General features: G+C 34.1%; 2 protein-coding genes across 5 annotated transcripts in view; one reads left to right on the top strand and one right to left on the bottom strand.

The window, feature by feature from the left end:
• The window catches only part of LOC143256502 (potassium voltage-gated channel protein Shaker-like), a 729,617-nt gene that overhangs the window by 171,231 nt on the left and 532,742 nt on the right, over positions 1–25,644 (bottom strand). The gene's annotated exons all lie outside the window — the stretch shown is intronic.
• The window catches only part of LOC143256501 (voltage-dependent L-type calcium channel subunit beta-2-like), a 31,625-nt gene continuing 10,374 nt past the window's right edge, over positions 4,394–25,644 (top strand). The window contains 6 exon segments of the mRNA XM_076513800.1: positions 4,394–4,427; positions 4,430–4,526; positions 5,716–5,828; positions 8,974–9,125; positions 12,038–12,133; positions 18,850–19,089. Coding sequence (XP_076369915.1) covers positions 4,424–4,427; positions 4,430–4,526; positions 5,716–5,828; positions 8,974–9,125; positions 12,038–12,133; positions 18,850–19,089 — 702 coding nt within the window. The 5' untranslated portion in view covers positions 4,394–4,423.

Here is a 25,644-nt window from a genome sequence, read left to right as displayed (position 1 = left end):
AACCAAATTAACTTTGTACATGTAATCTTATATTATGAGAAGAACATTTGGTTTCAAAATCTATATAAGTATAATGGTATGGTTAGTTGTCTGTCCATTCGTTACTTTACAGGGTGTGAGTGAATATTCATAAAATTTGGTTTGGAGGTTCATTAGGTCTGTGGGGAAATAAAAATGAATTTTCAGTTTTGTAGTTTTTATGGTAATTTTTGCATTTTTTACGACTACTTTATCCCCTGTTGATGGATCTTCACCGAATTTGGGATTAAGGTTTTGGATTTGTGAAGTTAACTGTGGGTGAAACAGACACAGAAATAAGTGAATAGGTTACAAATAGCTGAAAGCATTTTTAACAGTATTTTAACCTTTATTTTTAATAGAATACCTCACTTTTATTTCCTTTTTATTAAAAGCTGTATAATATTAACATTAAAGTTTTACTTTTCATATGATGTTTTCATTAAATCTTGAAAATTCTCTGTGAACAATTTTCAGGTTTTTGTATACTTCTGTTTTAAGCTTTTGATTTAATGAAGAGTGCTAGCTGAAAATCTTTCTTCAGAAATAAATCTATAAAAGGTTTTTGTTGATTTTTAATGTATTTATTTATTTCCATATAAGAGTGATGTCTTAATGAATTGTGTGGTGTGTATAGTATAGTAGACTAACCTGTTATTTTAGTAAGTAAAACTGTTTTTGATATGATTTTACTTTTCACATATTACTGAAAAAGACACAAGAAAATATGGTATCAAGTGTTCTCTTTATCAAGTTTAATGAGGAAAAGATATTCAAAGACTTGATGGTGACTTGCTTTGTTGAGCCAGCCTGTTAATAGGTATTATTAAGATTTGAATGATGACTTGTCTTGTTGGGTCACGCTGTTGTTAAGGTATTATTAATATTTGATTTGTGACTTGTGTTGTTGAGGCATGCAGCTGATGGGGGTTAGTATTTTCTGAAGTCTATATAAATTAAAGAAGTGTCACATATTTTAGAAAATGAATAACATTAAAATACACACATAATTTAAGAAAGCTCATTAAACTTATATGATGAAAAAATATGTTAACCATAATAATTTGTATGTATTTGTAGTTACCTTTAGGAAAAAGGTATCTTGTTTTTCTGTGATGTATTAGTGATTTCTATTATTTTTTTATTTTTTTTAAAGCAAAGCAACTTCATCAGGAAACATGGGTGGATTAGTCAATGATGTGCTCTCTAACACCAAGCCCTCAAACTCTCGGGGTTCCACACCTCCTACCCCAGGTGCGAAAATTTTCTTTCTCTAGTTTGTATTTAAGTACTCATTTTGATAATGAGCCGATATATTTGATTTATAACCACACATGAATAATTTATCATCACTGCTGCTTTAACAGCACAATACTAATATTAGAGATGTGCCGTGAAGTCAAAGATGTGGGCCTTGGGTATGAAGTTTTCATTATCTCTGTTCAAGTTGTAAGAAATGGGTTAAAGGAAGAAAGTACTCCTACAGTAGTCAGAATGTCTTCGTTTTTTTTTTGCGTCAAGAAATCTTTTTTTTGAAATAATTCCTTTTAAAACGGATATTTTCAGGGGTTCAATGTGGTAACACAGCATGTATTATCCATTGTTTAGCTTTGTGTTTAAGATACAAACAAACATAATTTTGTTTTTCTTTTCATCAGTTTTGGCAATATAAATATTGTTATTATATATTGTCATAAAAATTCAAAGCAGATGTGTACAAAATTATTTATTACAAAGGACAGTTGTACTCAGTGTGTATGGGTTGTAAAAAAACGTGTCTTCTGTATGATACGTATTGCTCATTATGGTCTCAGATCTCTCATATATCAATCTAACAAACTTTCATCAACACCCATCTTAGGTTTTTGAGGTTTTCAAAAGCTATTTAGACCTTAAATTCAGCCCCAAAACATTGCTAAACTAGAGAATTGGCGAGTAGTGTAACAGCCAAATGTTCGGCTGATCATTTTGATTCTGCCATCAGTAGGGCTAGCTCTTTATGCTTGAAGTTGTTGTGATGATTTACTCACCAGAATGTTGCATTTTGACATAAGGAGTGTAATGTTTTAACTAACATCAACATGTGATGTTTGTCAAAACAACCCATCTTGCCAGGCTAAAACCATTGCTTTGGTAGCATCTGCCATTCTTTGATATTGATTGTTTAAAAAAAGTTGAAAAAAAAAGAAAACAATTGAGCATGATGTATGGATGGTGATGTTAAAACTTTATAGAAACAAGGTGGGGGTGAATACATAAATCTATAACTCAGTGTCTACTTGTGTAGTGACTTTTGTAATGTTACAAGCTTGTAAGAATTGGCCATTGTATGACTCTGTAGAATTATTCAGATTATTTTATTCAAACCTGAATTCATGCAAATGAGAGGAATTCAACATTTAATTGTAGATAAATGTTTTTTCATGGAAAGATTTGGCTGCTTATGTAGGTATTTTTGTGTATTCTTTATTTTGTGGCAGCCTCATGTTTTTTCAGTATGCTTTTCTTCCTTCTGTATTTATATTTATTGCATTAGAAACCAATATTTTGTTTTAAAATGAAGCAGCTGGAAGAACTAGAAAGTTAATTCAGAATAACTTACACAGTTTTAAAAACTTGACTAAATATAATTTAGTCATTATTAGACAGTCTAGCTTTTTCTTAGAAGTTAATCTATTTTACATTTAATTATACTGTACAGTTGTTTAAATGACAGTTATACTTTGGTAATTTAATTGATTTGGATACTGAATAACATGTATGAAAATTTAATATTTTTATGTTATATGTGATATGACTTATAGATATTGAAACACTATTTTATTCAAGATGTGTTAAATATAGATGCATGGTTAGTGTGTTTTATCTGGTTCTACTTGAGTATTAATAGCAGTAAAATACACATTTTAGGTTTGGGTTTTAAGAGTTACAAACCAAATCTCTGTAGGGTTTGAAGTTGACCAGAATGGGCTAGATACTAACATTGGTGAAGATAGTGAGTGTGTTAACAACAGCAGATTGGGAAGCCCAACATCACCACACCATCAGCTAAAGAAAAGAAAAAGCCTTTCTTTAAAAAGGTTTGAATGGAGGTTTCACAAAAACTACATATTTCTAACAAAACCAGGTTTATAATTAAATTAAAACAAGTGTTTTCATGTCTACTACTAACTAACCTTATTTGAAGAAATATTGTTAGCTATTCTTAAGTACAGAGTTTTGTTTTCTTAGCACACAAAATTAAGGGTATGTACAATATATATATGTATATAGATGATTGAATGGTGCTAACTGTAGTGTTAATATTGTCATTTCTGTGTTTTAATTTAAAAGTAGACTTAGCTTTATGAAGTTTTGTATTTTAGGTTTAAGGATAAAGTTTTCATTATGTCTGTAATTCAGTGAAGATTTTCAGTCCAGTATGTTTTTATTTGAATGTTAATAATAAATAGTGTTACTTTCTGTGGGCCTGTTTTGGGTATCAGACAAGCATGTCTTTAATTAACTAACTATGGAACGTGACAAATGTGACAACAAAAATACTGATGAAAGAGGAAGAGTGCGTGTGTGTGTAAAAGCTAGGATACGATAGTACATAAATGGATTTATAGCAAAATGAATGACGGATTGGCAGGTTACTTATACATTATTGGTATATATGTTGGTAAACTGGAAGATGATTGATATGGAAAATAATATGGACTATAGTAATAGCTAAGGAAATTAGGAAAACTGATAATGGGTTAAATTGTATAAATAATGTAAAGATATTGTGTTCAAATTATATCTAATTAATATAATGATTGAAAAAATAAAAATTATAACAAATTTTCTAAATGTCAATCTCTTTATCAAATTATATGTTTGAATCTTAAATATTAAGAAATTTAAGTTTTAAGCAACAGAGAAAGAACAGCTAACATTAATTTGTTAGTCAGACATTCGGCTTGATTTTCACAAGACAGCAGGATTTATTTTGATCAAAGAACAATACAGACTTCTAGATTATAACAAAGTCGACAATGATATCAACCAACAAATATTATTCATTAGAAAGTTCAAATTGATTGTGTTTATAGAGAACATTATGCTTTGGTCCAGTGGATGAAATGTATAATTTTTATATTTTATTATTTAAGCTGGAGAAGTTATACCTGTGAAAATTACTATTACTTAAGTATCAAAACATACACTTGTAACTAATAATTTGAGTAATTATAACAGTAAAAATATAAAGCATTAAGATAGTAAAATTAAAAAACAAATATATGTTGAACTTTTTGCACTGGTCTAACAGTATATATCAACAATTTACTTTCTGCTACTGACATTTCTAAGAAGCATTACAAATTAAATATTTACCTTATAGTCTGAGAATATTCCTCCCAGATGACGAGTGCCTTCAATGCGCCAGTAGTTCTTGTGGGCCCTTCCCTCAAAGGATATGAGGTCACAGACATGATGCAGAAAGCTCTTTTTGACTATCTAAAGCACAAGTTTGAAGGAAGGTAGGCCAGTTTGTACACTTGTACAAAAGTGGTACATCACAAAAGTATTTGAATTGTGATGTGTATTACTTAATCACAAACATATGGAATGTAGGTCAGTTTGTACACTTGTAAAAAAAGTGGTACATCACAAACATATCGAAGGTAGGTCAGAATATTACAGTTACAAAAGACATTGATTTCTGAAAAGCAGTAACAAAGCTAGTGTGTGAGCATTGGAATAAATACATGTTTTTAATTTTAGTTTTCATTAAACACTTAAAAACATTCTTACTACCAAATGCAGTAATGTTAGTAAGTCATAACCAGTATACAAGTTGGAGTAAATCACTCTTTTTATATGTTTAATTGTACTCAAAGAAATATACAGAAATAAAGTTATCATATTTGGATATTTTCTTTAATAAAATTATTTCTTAACCTGTCTCCAAATGAGACATCAGTAAGTCATAGTCTTGCAGTGCTAAAGTTCAGGGTTCAGTTTTCCACTGTGGATGCAGTAGATATCCTGATGTGTCTTTGTTCTAAAACAAAAAAGCAAAGTATCTAACCACTTCAACATTTATTTTCTTTTGATGATTTAGTTATGTAAATGAACAAACAAACATGCCATGTATACACAAAATTACTGTTTTGGTAAAATATTATATTAGGTATTGCATGGTCTGTTCACACTTTTCATGTGTAATATAATATTTCAATAACATAAAGTACAAAACTTCTAAGGCAGATCTAGTTTACAGATGTATTGATCATGTACAGTATTCTCTGCTTAAACAAATACATAAACACTTTTTCTCTTTACTAAAAATGATAATAAATGCTTTCCAACAAACTAGTTTATGAATTGAGATTAACGCGTGAATAGTTTTATAACAGAATGAATGAAATTAAAATACATTGTAATGTAGGATTTATGTTTTATATTGCCTGTTTAGTATTTCAAGTGATTTTTTTAATTAAAAGTAAATTTGAGTGAGTCTTTCCAGTTTATTCTGGTTTTATGAAAAACAAAACTATATTGAATGTTTAAATGTTTTTTAATACCATTCTCAGTTGTTTTTAATGTATATTGTTCTCAATAATGTAAAGTTTTATAATTTACGCTATATAGTTATATGTAGTGTAAAATTAAAATGTTTTCAAATGCCATCTAAAAACCTGAACATTAAAAGGTTATTTTCTTCAGGATAATCATCACTAGAGTGACAGCTGACATATCACTAGCCAAGAGGTCCCTTTTAAACAATCCAAGCAAAAGAGCAATCATGGAGAGGGCAAATAATCGGTCTTCATGTTTAGGTGATTCTTTTTTTATGTTTTCTGCATTTACTTAAGTGTACATTTTATTTCAAACTAAAGATACGTTCACAATGAGCACTAAGTTTATGTATCCATATCATTCATTCAGCTTTCTTTCTATTTGAATTGAAGAACCTTTAGTGTAATTACTAATATAAGTGTTAAAAACAGTGTTATGAAATTATAAGTTATTAAATATTAAATAAAAAAAGAACAAAAATAAGTGAATAAAGCAAGAGGGAACAAATTTGTATTTCTATTGAGGCTTGGATTATTAGAACACTTTTCAATTTTCACTTATGGACCTAATGATTACAAACTGTTGAGAAAGTAAAGTACAAATTGTGAATGAAAATCTAAGTCTTAATAGATATGAAAACATGTTCCCCCTTGCTCTATTCAAATAACTTTTTTAACTGAATGTTTTACAATGACTATTATTTAGGAAATTGTATGCAGTTTGTAAGAAATATTGAATATGTAATAATTGTTACAATTACACTAAGCTCCAAGTTGAATTAATTTACCTTAAAGTCTGCAACAAACATTTCAATGTTGCTGTAGCTCTTTGTATATATAGAATATCCAAGTTCACATCTAGAGCCGTTGATTTACCCTCATGTTTGGCAAAGATTCTAGTTCATATAATGTAAAATATGTTTTGTAATATTGTGATAATAATTATAATATGAAATGATGATAATCAGTTAAAGAAATGGACCATGAGATGTATAAAAACACTTTATTGTAAACTAGAAAAATCAGTGAACATCTTGCAGAATCTGTCCACTGATATGGACCATGAGATGTATAAAACACTTTATTGTAAACTAGAAAAATCAGTGAACATCCTGCAGAATCTGTCCACTGATATGGACCATGAGATGTATAAAACACTTTATTGTAAACTAGAAAAATCAGTGAACATCCTGCAGAATCTGTCCACTGATATGGACCATGAGATGTATAAAAACACTTTATTGTAAACTAGAAAAATCAGTGAGCATCTTGCAGAATTTGTCCACTGAAATGGACCATGAGATGTATAAAAACACTTTATTGTAAACTAGAAAAATCAGTGAACATCCTGCAGAATCTGTCCACTGATATGGACCATGAGATGTATAAAACACTTTATTGTAAACTAGAAAAATCGGTGAACATTTTGCAGAATTTGTCCACTGAAATGGACCATGAGATGTGTAAAAACACTTTATTGTAAACTAGAAAAATCAGTGAACATTTTGCAGAATTTGTCCACTGAAATGGACCATGAGATGTATAAAAACACTATATTGTAAACTAGAAAAATCAGTGAACGTCCTGCAGAATCTGTCCACTGATGTGGACCATGAGATGTATAAAAACACTTTATTGTAAACTAGAAAAATCAGTGAACATCCTGCAGAATCTGTCCACTGATATGGACCATGAGATGTATAAAAACACTTTATTGTAAACTAGAAAATCAGTGAACATTTTGCAGAATTTGTCCACTGAAATGGACCATGAGATGTATAAAAACACTATATTGTAAACTAGAAAAATCAGTGAACATCCTGCAGAATTTGTCCACTGAAATGGACCATGAGATATATAAAAACACTTTATTGTAAACTAGAAAAATCAGTGTGCATCCTGCAGAATTTGTCCACTGAAATGGACCATGAGATGTATAAAACACTTTATTGTAAACTAGAAAAATCAGTGAACATTTTGCAGAATTTGTCCACTGAAATGGACCATGAGATGTATAAAAACACTATATTGTAAACTAGAAAAATCAGTGAATATTCTGCAGAATTTGTCCAATTAAATGGACCATGAGATATATAAAAACACTTTATTGTAAACTAGAAAAATCAGTGTGCATCCTGCAGAATTTGTCCACTGAAATGGACCATGAGATGTATAAAAACACTTTATTGTAAACTAGAAAAATCAGTGAACATCCTGCAGAATTTGTCCACTGAAATGGACCATGAGATGTATAAAAACACTTTATTGTAAACTAGAAAAATCAGTGAACATCTTGCAGAATCTGTCCACTGATATGAACCATGAGATGTATAAAAACACTTTATTGTAAACTAGAAAAATCAGTGAACATCTTGCAGAATCTGTCCACTGATATGAACCATGAGATGTATAAAAACACTTTATTGTAAACTAGAAAAATCAGTGAACATCCTGCAGAATCTGTCCACTGAAATGGACCATGAGATGTATAAAAACACTTTATTGTAAACTAGAAAAATCAGTGAACATTTTGCAGAATTTGTCCACTGAAATGGACCATGAGATGTATAAAAACACTATATTGTAAACTAGAAAAATCAGTGAACATCCTGCAGAATTTGTCCACTGAAATGGACCATGAGATGTATAAAAACACTTTATTGTAAACTAGAAAAATCAGTGAACATCTTGCAGAATCTGTCCACTGATATGAACCATGAGATGTATAAAAACACTTTATTGTAAACTAGAAAAATCAGTGAACATTTTGCAGAATTTGTCCACTGAAATGGACCATGAGATGTATAAAAACACTATATTGTAAACTAGAAAAATCGGTGAACGTCCTGCAGAATCTGTCCACTGATGTGGACCATGAGATGTATAAAAACACTTTATTGTAAACTAGAAAAATCAGTGAACATCCTGCAGAATCTGTCCACTGATATGGACCATGAGATGTATAAAAACACTAAACTAGAAAAATCAGTGAATATTCTGCAGAATTTGTCCAATTAAATGGACCATGAGATGTATAAAAACACTTTATTGTAAACTAGAAAAATCAGTGAACATTCTGCAGAATTTGTCCACTGATATGGACCATGAGATGTATAAAAACACTTTATTGTAAGCTAGAAAAATCAGTGAACATCCTACAGAATCTGTCCACTGATATAACTGTAGTTCATTTTGTTTTTGGAAATTAATTTCACACTCGCAAATGATGAACAAATGAACTAGTTGATTGAAACCCTGACAACATTCTAATGTTACTTGTGAGGTTGTTACTACTGTGAAAAAACTTGATTTTGTTACTGGGTGGAGAAGGATTTGTAGTCACTTTAAATTATTTTTATTTTATTGAGGCTATAAAAAGTTTCTTAATTTCTGTCTTCTTTAACAGCTGAGGTACAAGCAGAAATAGAAAGAATTTTTGAGCTGGCTAGAACGTTGCAGTTAGTGGTGCTTGACTGTGACACAATAAACCACCCTTCTCAGCTAGGAAAAACATCGTTAGCTCCTATCATCGTTTATGTAAAAATATCGTCACCTAAGGTAACTTGTGTGTATGTGGTTCTATCCTGTCAGGCTAACAGTACAAACCTGATTATTGTTGCTTTTTCTGAGTATTATTACACAAACAATGCTAACATAGGCAACGATAAAGATAAAAGGAACAGGTCAAGGCTACTAAGAAAAGCTGACTAGTTAATATTTTCCATCCAAACATGATTATTAATTGTTTTTTTCTATAAGTAGCTTTGTAGTAAAACCAAATGAGAGACTAGAAAGCATAATTTGAAAACTGTGGACACGTTCATTTAAACAAAGCATGCTCTATCTTTTATTAACTGGAATTGCTTATTTAATGCCATGTTTTTAATGGTTAAGTTATAGTTGTAAAGAATGAATTTCTTTTATTAATTCAAAAATAGAAAAAACCTTTATGAGCTATATGGTATTACTAGCAAAGATACCCACAATATGTGCAATATTTATTTCCTTGGATTCTTTTCAATTAATTTCAAGCTGCTGGGGTTGTTAACTATGGAGTCAACCTGCTGGATGAGTTCCACATGATGGCTATAATCATTCAATTCAGAATAGGGCAATTGTGTTTTGTCTGTGTAGAGAGAGTTACAAGATCATTTAGACAGATGATTTTCATAGAGTCTTGACACCCAAATGCAGTCCATCCCTGTGATTGGGTGCTTTTTTCCTACCCTTGTGTGAACGTTGGTACCTAGCAAGTGCAGTTTTGGAGATCAAGTAAACTAAAATCATAAGTCTTCACACCAAGTTTTGGCTGGTCCATTTTCTCCCCCTCGATGGGGTTTCTTTGTTGTGGATTACGTTGCATGTTTTCACTTCTGTCTTGAGTTTTCCAATATTGTTATGAGGTTATTGGTGTCCTGGGTTGTATTGGGCTTATTTCATGATTGGGAGCGCTCAAGTGCATATAGTGGGCTTCCTTAGATTCTGGTTAACACATTCCTGGATATCTGTCATTAGACAGCACTATGTTTTCTTGGAGTCTTCTGATAGGTTCTTCTGAACTTGAGGATTCAGAGTGAAGATGATATAATCCTCATCTTACCCTTGTGAAGTTTTGAATGTAGTTGACTTACTGAGTGCAGTCTGTCACCTTCTATCCACTTTACACCATGAGACGCATAATCTGTTACCCACTTTACACCATGGGATTGGACGATTCTAAAATTTTTCTCTTTATTTCTTACATCATCCTCTCCAACACAGATGTGTTCCTTACATGTTTCACCAATTCTGGTCCTCATGACCATTTTCCTTTTCATAATGAAGAGATACCTGGCTCAGAGGTGGAGCAGTGCATCTTCTCAGATAATCTTATCTGTTCCTCTCTTTTAGGGGGTGTTTTTCAGATGCTTCTGGGGAAGAAATACCGGTGCTTCCCTTGCACCAGTTCCTCTGTTTCAATGTGGAATTCAAGCTAATATTGTGAGACGTGGGAGAGTATTATATCTGAAGTTATAATTTTCCTAAATGAAAATGTATTTCCAGTAGATACCTCTCTCACTCACATTTCTCTCCTTCCTCTACACATATTTACGATGCTTGCGTCTTCTGTTGAACTTCGAAGTAACAGTTTGGTAGTGGCGAACAGAGGGAGTCACATCATGTGATAGTAGTGCTCTTCTTTAGGTGGAGAGGTGGTGCATTCATGTGATAGTAGTGCTCTTCTTTAGGTGGAGAGGTGGTGCATTCATGTGATAGTAGTAGCTCTGCAGGTGGAGGTGGTGGTGCATTCATGTGATAGTAGTGCTCTTCTGCAGGTGGAGGTGGTGCATTCATGATAGTGAGTGCTCTTCTGCAGGTGGAGAGGTGGTGCATTCATGTGATGTAGTAGTGCTCTTCTGCAGGTGGAGAGGTGGTGCATTCATGTGATAGCAGTACTCTTCTGCAGGTGGAGAGGTGGTGCATTCATGTGATAGTAGTGCTCTTCTTTAGGTGGAGAGTGGTGCATTCATTCATGATAGTGACATTGCTCTTCTGCAGGTGGAGAGGTGGTGCATTCATGGGCGTGATAGTAAGTGCTCTTCTCAGGTGGAGGGGTGGTGCATTCATGTGATAGTAGTACTCTTCTGCAAGTGGAGAGGTGGTGCATTCATGTGATAGTAGTGCTCTTCTTACTTTTGGGTGAGAGGTGGTGCATTCATGTGATGAAGTAGTGCTCTTCTGCAGGTGGAGAGGTGGGGTGCATTCATGTGATGGCAGTGTGTTCTGCAGGTGGAGAGGTGGTGCATTCATGTGATAGTAGTGCTCTTCTGCAGGTGGAGAGGTGGTGCATTCATGTGATAGTAGTGCTCTTCTGTTGGTGGAGAGGTGGTGCATTCATGTGATAGTAGTGCTCTTCTGCAGGTGGAGAGGTGGTGCATTCATGTGATAGTAGTGCTCTTCTGCAGGTGGAGAGGTGGTGCATTCATGTGATAGTAGTGCTCTTCTGCAGGTGGAGAGGTGGTGCATTCATGTGATAGTAGTGCTCTTCTGTTGGTGGAGAGGTGGTGCATTCATGTGATAGTAGTGCTCTTCTGTTGGTGGAGAGGTGTAAAGACTTGCAAGAGAGATGTGGATTCCAACAGAGAAATGATAAAGATCTGTGGCACATATTCAAAACAGTTTGGAAATAGAGGGCAGCACAAAATGAAGAAAGCTAAGCTTGTGAGTGGAGGGAAGTACCTTTCAGAAATATATTTTCATTTGGGAAAATTATATTTTTAAAGATAGCTAAAATATTTTACTATTGTTTAATTAGTTTTTGTTTGTGGTTTATTGTCAAGTGTTGTTTACAGGTGTAGATCAAAATAAATAACATGCAGTTAAAGATAAGTTTGTGTTATTATTTAAATGCAAAGGTAACGTTTAAAAGAGCGTCAGCTACTTTCCAGTGGAATTTGCTTTCTAGTGATGTCATCACTTATTAATGCTAGGTGTTGCAGCGATTGATAAAGTCCCGAGGGAAGTCCCAAAGTCGTAACCTAAATGTACAGATGGTGGCAGCCGATAAATTATCACAGTGTCCTCATGTAAGTATTCATGGTAAATGTCGCTTCTTTAAAGCATCTTTTTGGTAATGATGTTTCAATGTATTTTCACACATGTCGGCCTCAAATAGATTTTCAATTCAATTTTTAACTTGTACTTGACCATTTGTTAAGACGTTTTCTGATTAGTAATTGATTTGGTTTTTTAGCTTAAAAAAGTGAAGTAATTATGCTAATCTGTTGATTTAAGAAATGTCATTAGGGAGTAACTATATGATCTTCAATGTACATTCTAATACCAGAAATTCTATTCGTCTTTGGGCTATTAATATCATCTGTGCACTATACTGACTAATACAAAGTTGTTAATGGCTCAATGTAAAATAAAATTTCCACCCTGCTGACCATAAATCTAATGACTGACATTTTGGATATTTATGAAGATAGCTATAAAGAAATTAATGTGAGCTTTAATAATTTTCCTTCCATAGTGTTTTGTTTCCTTTAGCTTTAATCAACGAAACATCTGCTAAAACCGTAAAAGCTGGCTTGAGAAAGTGAACATGTATGGGTCTATTTAATAACAGTAATGTTATATAAAAATAATGAAGCTATCTAGAAGAATGCGACTGTAAATAAATGTTTCCGTTGATAGATTAGTAACAAAACGGAGCATAAGTTGCACATTTTCAGCTGTTGCTATTAGATTTACAATCCAACATCAGAGAATTTATTGTTGAACATTCAAGTTTACTTTAAAAATGTACAGTGATGAATGAAGATTTTAAGAGTACAACCAAAGAACAAGACTCGTATGTTGTGTTTCAGTGAAAATATTACATTCATTTTTTAAATATAATACTGTGTTTTAGATAATCGTTTACATCAAGAAAAGATCTAATATTGTTACTTTCATCTTACTTCACAACTTTCCATGATTTTCCATAAAGATTTTCACTGTACAAAAATCTTCATGTGATGAGGGCCATCTATAACTATTCTGATAGAATAGCCACTGTGTGTCATTTAGTTTACCTCTTATTTACCCTTAACCTTTGTATCTTATTGTCTGAAATAGTCACTTATTTTTTGTTTATTTATACTTGCATATTATGTCTTTTTTTTTTGTATATTTGTGTGTTAAATAAGATGGTTAGAACTTATGTTGTCATTTTCAAGGTATTATTACTTATGGACAACAAAGGACCATATAAGACATTCAAGGCTGTTATAACACATCTATCCTTGGAAAAAGTAAAAATTCAAATCTGTTCTCCATTTTTAAGGAAATTGTCAATTTGTGTCTTAAACTCCTGTGGAATGTTGACCTCCATTTCTGATTATGACGACTCGTTTCATAAATCAGTTATCTTTTATAAAAAAGTACCTTAACTGAAAACTTGTGTTTTGTTTTTTTCCTTCAAATCTGTAATGTGTTCCCTTGTCTTGTTGCCTTCAAAATATATCACAAAACAATCAGAGGCCTTTAGTCTCTCTGTTCTCCAAGAAAATCTTGAACTTTGACTAAGTTGTCTCTTACCTTTTTTTTTTATATAAGAGAAGATAAGAGGTTTTAAACAATCCTTGCAAAATAATTTTCCATCCCAGAAATCATTCTTAGGAGGCTTAAGACCTGTATACAATACTCAAAATAAGGCCTAATGCCTAACTAGTAACTTGCATAGAAATATAATTACTCTTGACGTATTATCAGTGTGTTGATAAATACCCTACAAAACATATTACCTTTACTACGGGTAAAGATTATTTGGGTAATAACACTCAAGTTTCTTTTATTCAGTCACAGTATTTAGTGGGTTCCCTTTTGACTTGAATATGATCCAGAGTTTGATAACTCAGATCTATGGTCTTACACTTACTACAAATAAAGGGCACTTGTCAAATATTTGTTGACATTTCCAGTTAATAAATCCATATTGTTCTGTAATATCTCATTACAGCTAGAAATACTCAAGTTTAATAACAGCAAACTTTAATTATTCTTCTATCGCTACTGTCAGTACAAGAAGAAAAAGCAAAGTCCTTAACACTGACTTCTGAGATGCCTCACAGTAATGAGTTAAATTTGACTGGACTATATTTAAAGCAACCTTTTGCTTTCAAACTTCCAACCATCTGGTTAATTTGTTTTTACTCAACATGTACAGATGTAACTTTCTTAGCTAATCTTTTTCATGGCACCTTATCAAAAGTTTTTTGAAAACCTGAAAATACCAAGTTAAGAGATAACAAGGTAATATCATTGAAAATAAGTAACTTTAGTGAGTTAAGACTTCTTATTGGTGAAATCCTATTAGATTTCTTTTATGATATTTTACCAAATGTTTCAGTGAAGTTTCTTCAATGAGATATAGTATTTTTACCACTACAGAAATAAGAATAACTGGTCTGTGATTTCCAGTCCAATTCTTTCACACACTAGTCTTCAAATATCTGCCCACTGCTTATTCACTTACAGTCCAATTCTTTCACACACTAGTCTTCAAATATCTGCCCACTGCTTATTCACTTACAGTCCAATTCTTTCACACACTAGTCTTCAAATATCTGCACTGCTGTTTACAGTCCAATTCTTTCACACACTTCTTCAAATATCTGCCACTGCTTATTCACTTACAGGCTCTTTCACAAACTAGTCTTCAAATATCTTATTCACTTACAGTGCCAATTCTTTCACACACTAGTCTTCAAATATCTGCCCACTGTTTATTCACTTACCAAAAGTGAAGAGAGGCTTGTGTTTCATCTTTGACTTTTTTTTAAAACTCTGGTCAAATTTCACTCTGGCTCCTAAAGGTGCCATCTTGTGGTTTAGAAGTGCCTTTTACTTGCTTACATTTTTTATATGGTGGGGAGGGTAATATATTACCACCAAGTATTATTAATTTTATTAAATTTAGTTGCTTTAATTAGCTAGTTATCTTAAATGGAATGAGGATAAGTACACCTTTCTTAAAACCCATGATTACGTTTGGCTTTGGACTCTTTTTGAGCTTAAGGTGAAATGGTTTAAAATTGAAACACCTGCCAAGGTATAGCATAAATTGTCTGATTTTTCATCTATTTTTAATCCCTTATTATTTTTACTTATCCCCAAGTTCATTTCTAATACTTACTATAGAATGCTCAGAGTTAGAAATATAACAAATATCTTCCCTTGTGCAGACAGAAGAGGAAATAATCATTCAAATTTTGCTTATCTTGTAGTCGTCATATTTTTGTTCTCTTCTTTTTCCTTGTTTAATGCTTGAAATTTTCCATGATTTACAGTTGCAGAATTTTTAAACCTCCTTCTGAAGCTTGCACCTAGATGTTAATGTTTCTCAGTCTTGTTAGAATTGTTTTCTCTTTCTAGCAGTAGATCTTTAATTTTTTCTTATGTCTCCTTGTTGAATGTGGAGATGCTTTATCAAAGTTAACTTTCTTGGTGATAACAGTTTAGTGGAGAATAATAATACTGTTTCAATGGACTGGATCCATGTACATCTGTTTAATAGATTAGGTATACAACAACTAGATTCTGCCTAATTGTAACATTAAGAATCTTGGTTCCACAAACTAAACTTAATCATTAAACAAACTACTATATTCTAATAGGCTGCTTCTGTTAAGTAAGCATTTGTTTTATTACAACTGTTAAAGTGTCAGTAAAACTACCTCTAAGTCAGTAGTCATACAAGTAAAACAGAATACACTGGGTATATTATGGCATTTGAAATAGTAGTCATACAAGTAAAACAGAATACACTGGGTATATTATGGCATTTGAAATAGTAGTCATACAAGTAAAACAGAATACACTGGGTATATTATGGCATTTGAAATGCATTTTGTGGGAGAGATTTTAAAATAAAAAATTAAGTTTGTTTATTTTGGTAAAGCCTTGTAGTTTAAAGACAGAAATTAAGTTTGTTTATTTTGGTAAAGCCTTGTAGTTTAAAGACAGAAATTAAGTTTGTTTATTTTGGTAAAGCCTTGTAGTTTAAAGACAGAACCTTTGATGAGTTTGTTTTCTTTTATTTCGCGTATTTACTTATTTATTCAATTAATTATAAAAAGGAACAATAATATTTACATAAAATATACATCACACAAAATCATGATACATAGCACAGCTGGAGAAGGGTCTTTGACAAGCAGTATCTCTAAGAGACAGGTAGGATATCACCAGTGATAGGTAAGGTAAGGAAAACACATATAAAGGAATAACGAATAAAATATCGAGCTTAGAATTATTGAAATGTATAATGTTTCTTTGACAATAACTGATAAAACACACACACACACGAGGGTTTCTAAGGATGGGATGTTTGTAGAACTGTAGATCTAGCACCAGAAGATAATGAAATTCATCCTGTGTGCCTAATAATATATAATATAATAATTTGATATCTGAATAATATATTATGAACATCTTTTTTTTATGTTGAGTAAGGAACAAGATGTTAGGAAAGAATATAAGTTAATGTTGAGATTACAAAACTAAAATCAGTAATTGTAAAGCTGTGCGTATGAAAGATCATGATATGTCCTTGATTGTGTAGTGCTGCTACAGTTGAGGACAGGTGATTTTCACTGCTTTTTATTATGTCTAAATCTAAGGCTCCTACCAAAACAAGAATACTATGAATACTTTTAGTAAATATTTCTCTTAGTAACAGTTCTTATTTCATGCAATAAGCAACATTTTGCAAGAACAAACTGGAAAACTTGATACTTCAGTGCTGTGACACTGTAGTGGAATATAACTGTCGGTGCCTTTCATTTTCTTTTCGCTACTATAGTCTGTAGGAGTATGATTGTACGTTATTATAGGAGTAATGCAAATATAAATGTTTTATTAGCATATCTGATTTTGTGTACAAGTAATTTGTTGATCTTGTGAATGAACAAAACTTGTTTAACCCTGAAAATGTTCAGGTGATGTGATCTGTCCTTAAGTTTCTGGTCCTGTTAATTCAAAGATTTCACTATTTTTTGTAGAGATAACTTTAGTAATTCAGTTTTAAAGCACATGTAAAGATAACACAGTGTACTGTGGTTCAGCAGGTGATGTTTTTAATGTGTGTTAGTTGTTTTACGGATATCAGACATATGAGTTTAGTTTTTGTGAAGTGAGTGATTAGCATATGAAAATTTTGTACATTTTTATGGAAGTTTGCACATCAGAAGATAGTGCTTTAATAAGTTTCTGATATATGAAACTGTGTGTTTTAAAGAATAATCTATTTTACAACAGTGAGGATACTTCTTTTGTGTATTAAAGGTGTAAACACAATAATAGCAGTTAAAATTTAAAGTGTTTTTGTGGTATAATAATGTTTTTGCAACTTAAAATAAACGTTATTTGTATACATTACTATAAATAAATGGCTGAACTTCTTTCGTTCTTTATGTTCTGAAAACGTACTGATAATTTAAGAGAAGCATGACTGACAACATTAAAACTTTGCTGGCTGATATCTAAATGAACTGTGACTCTTAACATACATCCTGTTTATTAAACAAATAATGTTTTTTTAATATCACTTTTTACTATAGGTAATATATAATAAGTGTAGTAGAAATGGTCAGGGAAAGGTCTGGTGGGTGGGAGAAGTCAGTATCTTACATTCTGCCCAAGTTGCGAGAACCATGAATACAAGATAGTGAGGGAAACATTAAAAAACAACAACTTTGACACAAAGATAAATAACAAGAGTTAGGACTAAGCTCATTAAAATATCTGTTTCTTTATTTTTTAATACTGAAAGACTTTGAAATTAAAATAGAAAAATAAAACCACACTTAGCATACTCTGTGAATTAAAACACAGCTACATTACAAACCACACATAGCATACTCTGTGAATTAAAACACAGCTACATTACAAACCACACTTAGCAGACTCTGTGAATTAAAACACAGCTACATTACAAACCACACTTAGCATACTCTGTGAATTAAAACACAGCTACATTACAAACCACACTTAGCAGACTCTGTGAATTAAAACACAGCTACATTACTTTCTAATTCAAGGATGAGATATAAATAAGTTTGTTTGTTTTTTTCTAATAGCTTCGTTTGATAATAAATTAGACTGATCATGAATCATGAAATACTATTAGATTGTGTGGCTGCCCCAGGTTTTAACCTTGCAGTGTATGAACACGTCTTCAACATGCTTATTTTGGTATCTTGCAGAGCTTTGATGCTACTAATATAGTGTGTATGTGTACGTCTTTTCTCATTGACTCTTCTTATAGAACACAAGTTTCACCATATCTAAGAAATTTCAGGTGAAATTTTAGTGGGGATGTTGTGTGTGTGTGTATATATCAATGGACATATTTATATTCCTAGTTTTCAGTGAACTATGTCTGATATATAAGGTTTATTCCTAGAATTTAATGGCAACATATTTAAAGATACATTACAAAATTCCAGTACAGAATCTCACAGGACTACAACAAAATGATATGTTTATGTAGTACTTATTGTCTGTTTTTCAGGACTAGTACCTGATAAACAGTAGTATAATGTAAGTTTCTTTATGTATTTAGTAGTAATTGTACATTGCAGTGTATGTTTGAAATATCATTAATGCAAATGTATGTACTCGTGAAAGTGTGTGACCAGTAGCTTATCATGGGTATAATGTATTTATAATGCTAAGCCTCTTGTATACTGAAAAACAAAGGCTTTTACAATGTTTAATATGACATGTTAAAAGATGTCTTGTTCTTAACTTGCAGGAAATGTTTGATGTCATACTTGATGAAAATCAGTTGGAAGAGGCATGTGAACATCTGTACGAGTACCTTGAGGTTTACTGGCGAGCTACTCATCCACCAATAAAAAGTCCAACTTCTAATATCCATAGACCAATTCCATCACCTAAACCATCTCCCAGAATGATGGAAAACAGTGCCAGAAGTACTGGAATGATGCATCACAGGATACAGACTGATAGGTTACAATCACAACCTTCAGAAGTAAGTTTCCTTACAGTAAAAACAGATAAAAATGATGTACTATCTGATCTACATTAGACTTTTTTTTTCTTACTTTCTGCTCTTTGATCCTGATGCTTGTTTGGGTAATGGTCATTAACATTGGAATCATTTTTACAGGAAAGTGTCTTTAAACTTTTATTGCTGAAAGTTGCTTTCTGATTGATGTGTAGATCATTGCGAGCTGTAACATGGACTTATGACACTTTTAATGTGGGTTGTTACAAACTGTAAGGTAGGCTGATAATGTAGGTTGTTACAAACTAATAATAGGACCTCCCAGAGAAGGTATTATTCTTTCAGTTTACCTCCTCTGTGATCTAAATATTCACCCGCATGCTTGTCATGTGTGGTGACCTGTGAAGGGGAGGAGAGGATTCTGGTGTTTGAGGGGTCCAACCTTAACACAGGACTTTGGCCTTGAATTCTTGTAGATGGGCAGCTTTGGAGTGGCCCTCCAGGGTCAATTGGTTGGTTCACTTGGGTCAGTGTTAATCAAGTACCAATGTTGGATGTTCTCAACAGGTGTTGTGGACATTGTATCTGATGCTAGTGTTTGGGTATAGTGCTCACGAAATACTGGTGTTACTGCACTGCCTTGCTTGGCACTGTAATTTGTTTCTTCATAGGGCTCCATGGTGGGTGGATTTAGTGGGCACCAAAACATTCGTTCTTTATTATAGATCCCCAAATAAAACTTTAAATAAAATAGTGAAAAAAAACAGTCCATAGGTAAACGACCACGTCTTGAAGATTCTGAGCAGCAATCTTCAACATCTGTAACACCTGTTGTACCTCATTTTCTTGTACTACATTCTTTTTCAGACAAACATTTAGGGTAAATGTCTCCATTTTTTATTCAGAAGAGACTAGAGGGACTTGCTGACTCTCCTAAGTCAGTCAAAAAGCTTTGCTCTGGTGACATATTGGCAGAAACATCCACATTTCAACACAATGAACCCCTCTTGCATTTAAAGGTGATTGGAGGATATAACCATTGAGGTTACTCCCCATGCTACTTTTAATTCGTCATGAGGAGTTATTGTTGAGAGGATTTTGGAGAACATTCTAGAGTCGGAGATTCTTGCTGGTTTTTTCCACCCAAGGTGTTTCTGCAGTGAGGCGTATCTCCACTTGCAAAGATGTCCTAATTTTAAAATTTATGTCACCATGTCCACCTACCACCATCAAGGCAGATTATCTTAATTGCAAGGTATAGCCATATATTCCGAACCCTTTCAGATCTTTTCAATGCCAGCAGTTCGGTCACTTGAAGACATAATGTCTTAATTCCTTGATGTGTGCTTGTTGCGGTGGCAAGGACCATGATGCTTGTGAGTGTGAAACAGATCTTCATTGCATTAATTGTAATGGGTCCCACCCATCCTACTTTCGTTCTTGTCCTAAATGGTTGGAAGGAAAAGAGGTTCATCGCTTGAAAGCGATTCATAACATTACTTACCCTGAGGCTTGAAAGTTGCTGTCCACCACTTCATCTGGGACGTATGCTGCTGCACTTCGTTCCACTACTATACTGGGATTGCAGACGGATTTCTCTGTGCATCCAAAAGAATCGTTCTCAAAACAAATGAAAAGTCTTTTGACCTCCATGGTTAAAAACGTTGATGAATCAACTTCAGCACCCATCTCTGTCCATCACATACATTCCAACAAATCCCAAGATCCACTTCCTTTGGTTCCAGGTATGGGCATTTCCTCAGATGCATCTTCTTTTCCCACATCAAGATGTAAAACGATCATTGGTTTACATCCTCAGTTGCTGGAATCCTCTTCCAACAGCAAAGACCTAGTCAGTCAACTTAGGGCAGGATCCATGGAGGTTGATAGACACCCCTTGAATAAAGATGGTAAAGAAAAAAGATGTGGTCATAAACAAAAGGGTTCTCCACCAATTTGCCTACACATAAATAAAAATGGCCACCTTGATACAAAGAAACTGTCAAGGTTTACATTCTAATCAGGATGACATCAAAATGCTGATTGCTTCCTACCATCCTGTATGTTTTTCCTTACAGGAAATATTTTTGAAACCTGCTAATATACTCACCTTTCAGCAGCTTTCTTTGTACAGAAATGACAGGCTGTGTGATGAATGAGTGCATTGAGGGATGGCACTGTTGGTTGATCAGCATGTGCCCACCCTGTTTTTGCCACTCGACACATCCTTGGAGGCTGTAGTCATCTGTGTTTCCTTGGGTCATACTATCACTGTTTGTTCTCTCTACCTGTTGCCCAGAGAGACCTATGATCAATCAGACCTTAATGCTGTCATTGAACAGCTGCTGTCTCCCTTTTTAATTCTGGGGAATTTTAATGGACATTATCCCCTCTGGGGAAGTGCTGATATTTATGGGAGGAATCTCTCTGTAGAACGTATGCTCTCAGATCACAATAAGTCTTTTCAATACTGGTTCATACTTATTTTCATGTACCTCCATCAGTCTTTTACTGCAATTGATCTCTCAGTTTGCTCTGCTTCATTTTCATGGAGGGTTGACACTAACCCATGAGGCAGTTATCATTTTGAGAGAGACTGACCATTTTCGATGTTACCTGATCTGCATGCCTAAGTGGAGGCTGGATAAGGCTAAGTGGACCTCTTTCACTGCTCTCTCAGAGCTTGATCCTGCCATCATCTGTAAGCCATCAATAGACAACTGTGTGGCAGAAATAACTGGTTGTATTATACAGGCAGCTGCTCAATGTATTCCTAAAACCTCAACACGTTTTCTGTGATGTCTTCGTTCTGTGGTAGAATCCTGCCTGCCACATGGTACGGAAGGCTCAAAATAGGCCTGGGATGGATACCTTTTGTAGGTATCCCACAGTCTTGAACTGCATTGCTTTCCAGCAGGGTTGTGCATGTGCTCGGCAGGTAAAACGTCAAAGCCAGAATGAATCTTGGATTCAATTCACAATCAGCATCTCTTCTATCACCAATTCCAAAGTCATATGGGACAAGATTTGAAAGGACAGTGAGTAGTATAACTCTGTCCCCCTTTTGATCTTGCTCTCTGATGGCCAGGAAGTAGATGGTGCCTAGAGCATTGCCAATGCTCACAATAAAAGCATTTGCTGGGTATCTTGCACTTATTCTTCATCCTCCACCTTCTTAGCCATCAAGACTCGGGCAGAGTAATCATTTCTTTCATTTTGGTTTATGATCGCTCCTTTACACTGGTGGAACTCGGACTGGCCCTTCATGGTCTGGCACTACATTGGTCGGACCTGATGATATTCACTGTGAGATGCTGCACAATCTGTTTCCTCATTGTCTTCTGGTTGTTTGTAACCAGATCTGACAGAGGAATGCTTATCCTGATGCATGTCACCATGTTATTGTCCTACCTTTTTCTAAGCTTTGGAAGGATCTCAAGATCCCTTCAAACTACCGTCCAATTGCTTTGATGAGCTGTCACTGTAAGACCTCAGAGAGGATGGTTAATGCTCGTCTTGTTTGGTTCTTTGCTTCACCATGAACCACCTGATTCAACTTGAAATGTCGATCAGAGAAGCCTTTCTCAAACAACATCTTTTATCAATATTCTTTGACCTTGAGAAGACTTATGATACTACATGGAGGTGTGGCATTTTCCAAGCCCTACACTTATATATGGGTTACATAGCCATTTGCTCATTTTTATTAACAATTTTTAATGGGCAGGTGATTCCAAGTTTGTGTGGGTTTGACACTTTCTTGCTCTTTACTACAGGAACTTTGGGTCCTTCAGAACTGTGTTTTAAGTTTCATACTTTTCAGTATAAAGATTAATGCTATCACTGAACAACTCCCTCTTATTGTTGCAAACGGGCACTATGTCGACTACTTCCACATTTCATGTCAGTTGTCAAATGTGAGGTTTATTGAGTGGCATCTACAGACTGCCATCAATCATTTACTGAAGTGTAGACCACAGCAAATGGTTTTAACTTCTCTCTCTCTCTAAAACCGTTTGCATGCTCTTTGCCACCAATGGGGTATTCCTTGTGATCTTGAACTCTGTATTGGTGAATTTATGCTTTCTGTGGTCTCTGAGACAAAGTTCTTAGGACTTATCTTTGACTGTAAGCTGACCTTTATACCACACATATAGCAGCTATAAGCCAAATGTACACGAGCACTAAACGTCCTCCATGTCCTCTCTTTCACCACTTGGAGAGTGAATCGATGTTCTTTGCTAAAGATCTGTTGTGCTCTTATTCAATCAAAACTGGACTATGGGTTTCTGGTCTATGACTTTGCCCAGACCTCAGCCTTAAAGATGCTGGACCCTATTTGTTATCAAGGGCTTCGGCTCTTCACCTGGGCTTACCACACTTCCCCAGTCCAGGGTTTGTACACAGTCTCATGATCCTCCTCTACACTTTTTCTGTTTGCAACTGTCTTTACTGTATGCTTCGAAACTTTGATCCTTACTACAGAATCCCATCTGGAGATATGTTTTTTTCCTCAGTAGGCTATGCTTTTTCATAATAGATGATCTACTGTTGTTCCTTTTGGCCTTTGTATCCAGGTGTAGTTGGATGAATTGAGTCTGTCCTTGGATAACATTGCTGTGTCCACTGGTGAGACTATTCCACCATGGCTTATTACAGTCCTCAAATATGACCTATCTTTAAGTCATCCAAGAAAAGTGGATACTCCCGATTGGAAGTACCGTCTTTTATTTGCTGAACATCTTTCAAACCATCCCTTCCACTCCCATTTATACGGATGATTTGAAATCAGGTGACTGTGAGCTCTACCATGGTTTGTTGTGGATTGGTGGTTGTGCACAGAATCCCTTCTACAGTTCCTGTGTTCACTTCTGAACTGCATGTCATTTCTCTTGCCCTGGATTACATACAGTTTTTACCCTGTTCTTGCCCATATTCAAAAGTGACTGACCCATTTCTCTTTAACATCTACTTCTATCTAGTTCTTCTGGATACCAGGCCATGTTGGTATTTGAAGAAACAAGCTCAATGACACCACAGCTACATTTGTTTGCTCTGGCACTATCACTGCTGTGCCTGTTCCATACATGGACTATGGTCCTGTATTCAAGGCTCAGCTCTGTGTCAGTTTGCAGTCGACTTGAAGTGAGAAACGTGAAAACAAACTTTTTTAGATAAAACTCTCTATTGGACTTTGGTGCTTTTGTTTCAGTAAGATTTGGAAAGAAGTTCTTACAAGACTATGCATTGGTCACAGTTTTTTAACTCATCGTTTTCTTTTATGTGGGATTGATGCACCAATGTGTGGTCTGTGTGACACTCAGGTAACAATAGCCCACATTTTACTGTCATGCCATCATTGAGACTCCCAAAGACGGCACCATTTTAAACATGTTTTGTTCCAGTGTTCATCCCTAATGTGGGACAGTGTCATTGGTGATGGTGACACTGCCCACCTTACAAATGTTTTTAGTTTTCAAAGGCCATTGGCCTTTTTAACTTTATTTAGGTTTTTAATTCATAAATTAGACTTTTTTTAACATTATTACTTTTTATGAATTTTAATAATTTTACTTTCAATTTTTATACCAGTTGTTTTGCACAGATAGACTAGTTACTTTGTGCCATAAAGCACCAAACAACCAACTTACAAACTAATATGAACTGATGTCAGTTTTACTATTGGTTGTTACAATCTGTAATGTGGGCTGATGACAGTTTTAAAAAGGGTTGTTACAATCTGTAATGTGGGCTGATGACAGTTTTAAAAAGGGTCATTACAATCTGTAATGTGGGCTGATGGCAGTTTTAAAAAGGGTTGTTACAATCTGTAATGTGGGCTGATGGCAGTTTTAAAAAGGGTTGTTACAATCTGTAATGTGGGCTGATGGCAGTTGTAAAAAGGGTTGTTACAATCTGTAATGTGGGCTGATGACAGTTTTAAAAAGGGTTGTTACAACCTGTAATGTGGGCTGATGACTGTTTTAAAAAGGGCTGTTACAATTTGTAATGTGGGCTGATAACAGTTTTAAAAAGGGTTGTTACAATCTGTAATGTGGGCTGATGACAGTTTTAAATAGGGTTGTTTCAATCTGTAATGTGGCCTGATGACAGTTTTAAAAAGGGTTGTTACAATCTGTAATGTGGCCTGATGACAGTTTTAAAAAGGGTTGTTACAATCTGTAATGTGGCCTGATGACAGTTTTAAAAAGGGTTGTTACAATCTGTAATGTGGCCTGATGACAGTTTTAAAAAGGATTGTTACAATCTGTAATGTGGCCTGATGACAGTTTTAAAAAGGGTTGTTACAATCTGTAATGTGGCCTGATGACAGTTTTAAAAAGGGTTGTTACAATCTGTAATGTGGGCTGATGACAGTTTTAAAAAGGGTTGTTACAACCTGTAATGTGGCCTGATGACAGTTTTAAAAAGGGTTGTTACAACCTGTAATGTGGCCTGATGACAGTTTTAAAAAGGGTTGTTACAATCTGTAATGTGGCCTGATGACAGTTTTAAAAGGGTTGTTACAATCTGTAATGTGGCCTGATGACAGTTTTAAAAAGGGTTGTTACAATCTGT

The sequence above is a fragment of the Tachypleus tridentatus genome, chromosome 7, assembly GCF_004210375.1.
Source record: "Tachypleus tridentatus isolate NWPU-2018 chromosome 7, ASM421037v1, whole genome shotgun sequence".
Lineage (NCBI taxonomy): Eukaryota > Metazoa > Arthropoda > Merostomata > Xiphosura > Limulidae > Tachypleus > Tachypleus tridentatus.
Note: the sequence above shows the minus strand (reverse complement) of the source record. Positions and strands in the feature narration are given on the sequence as shown.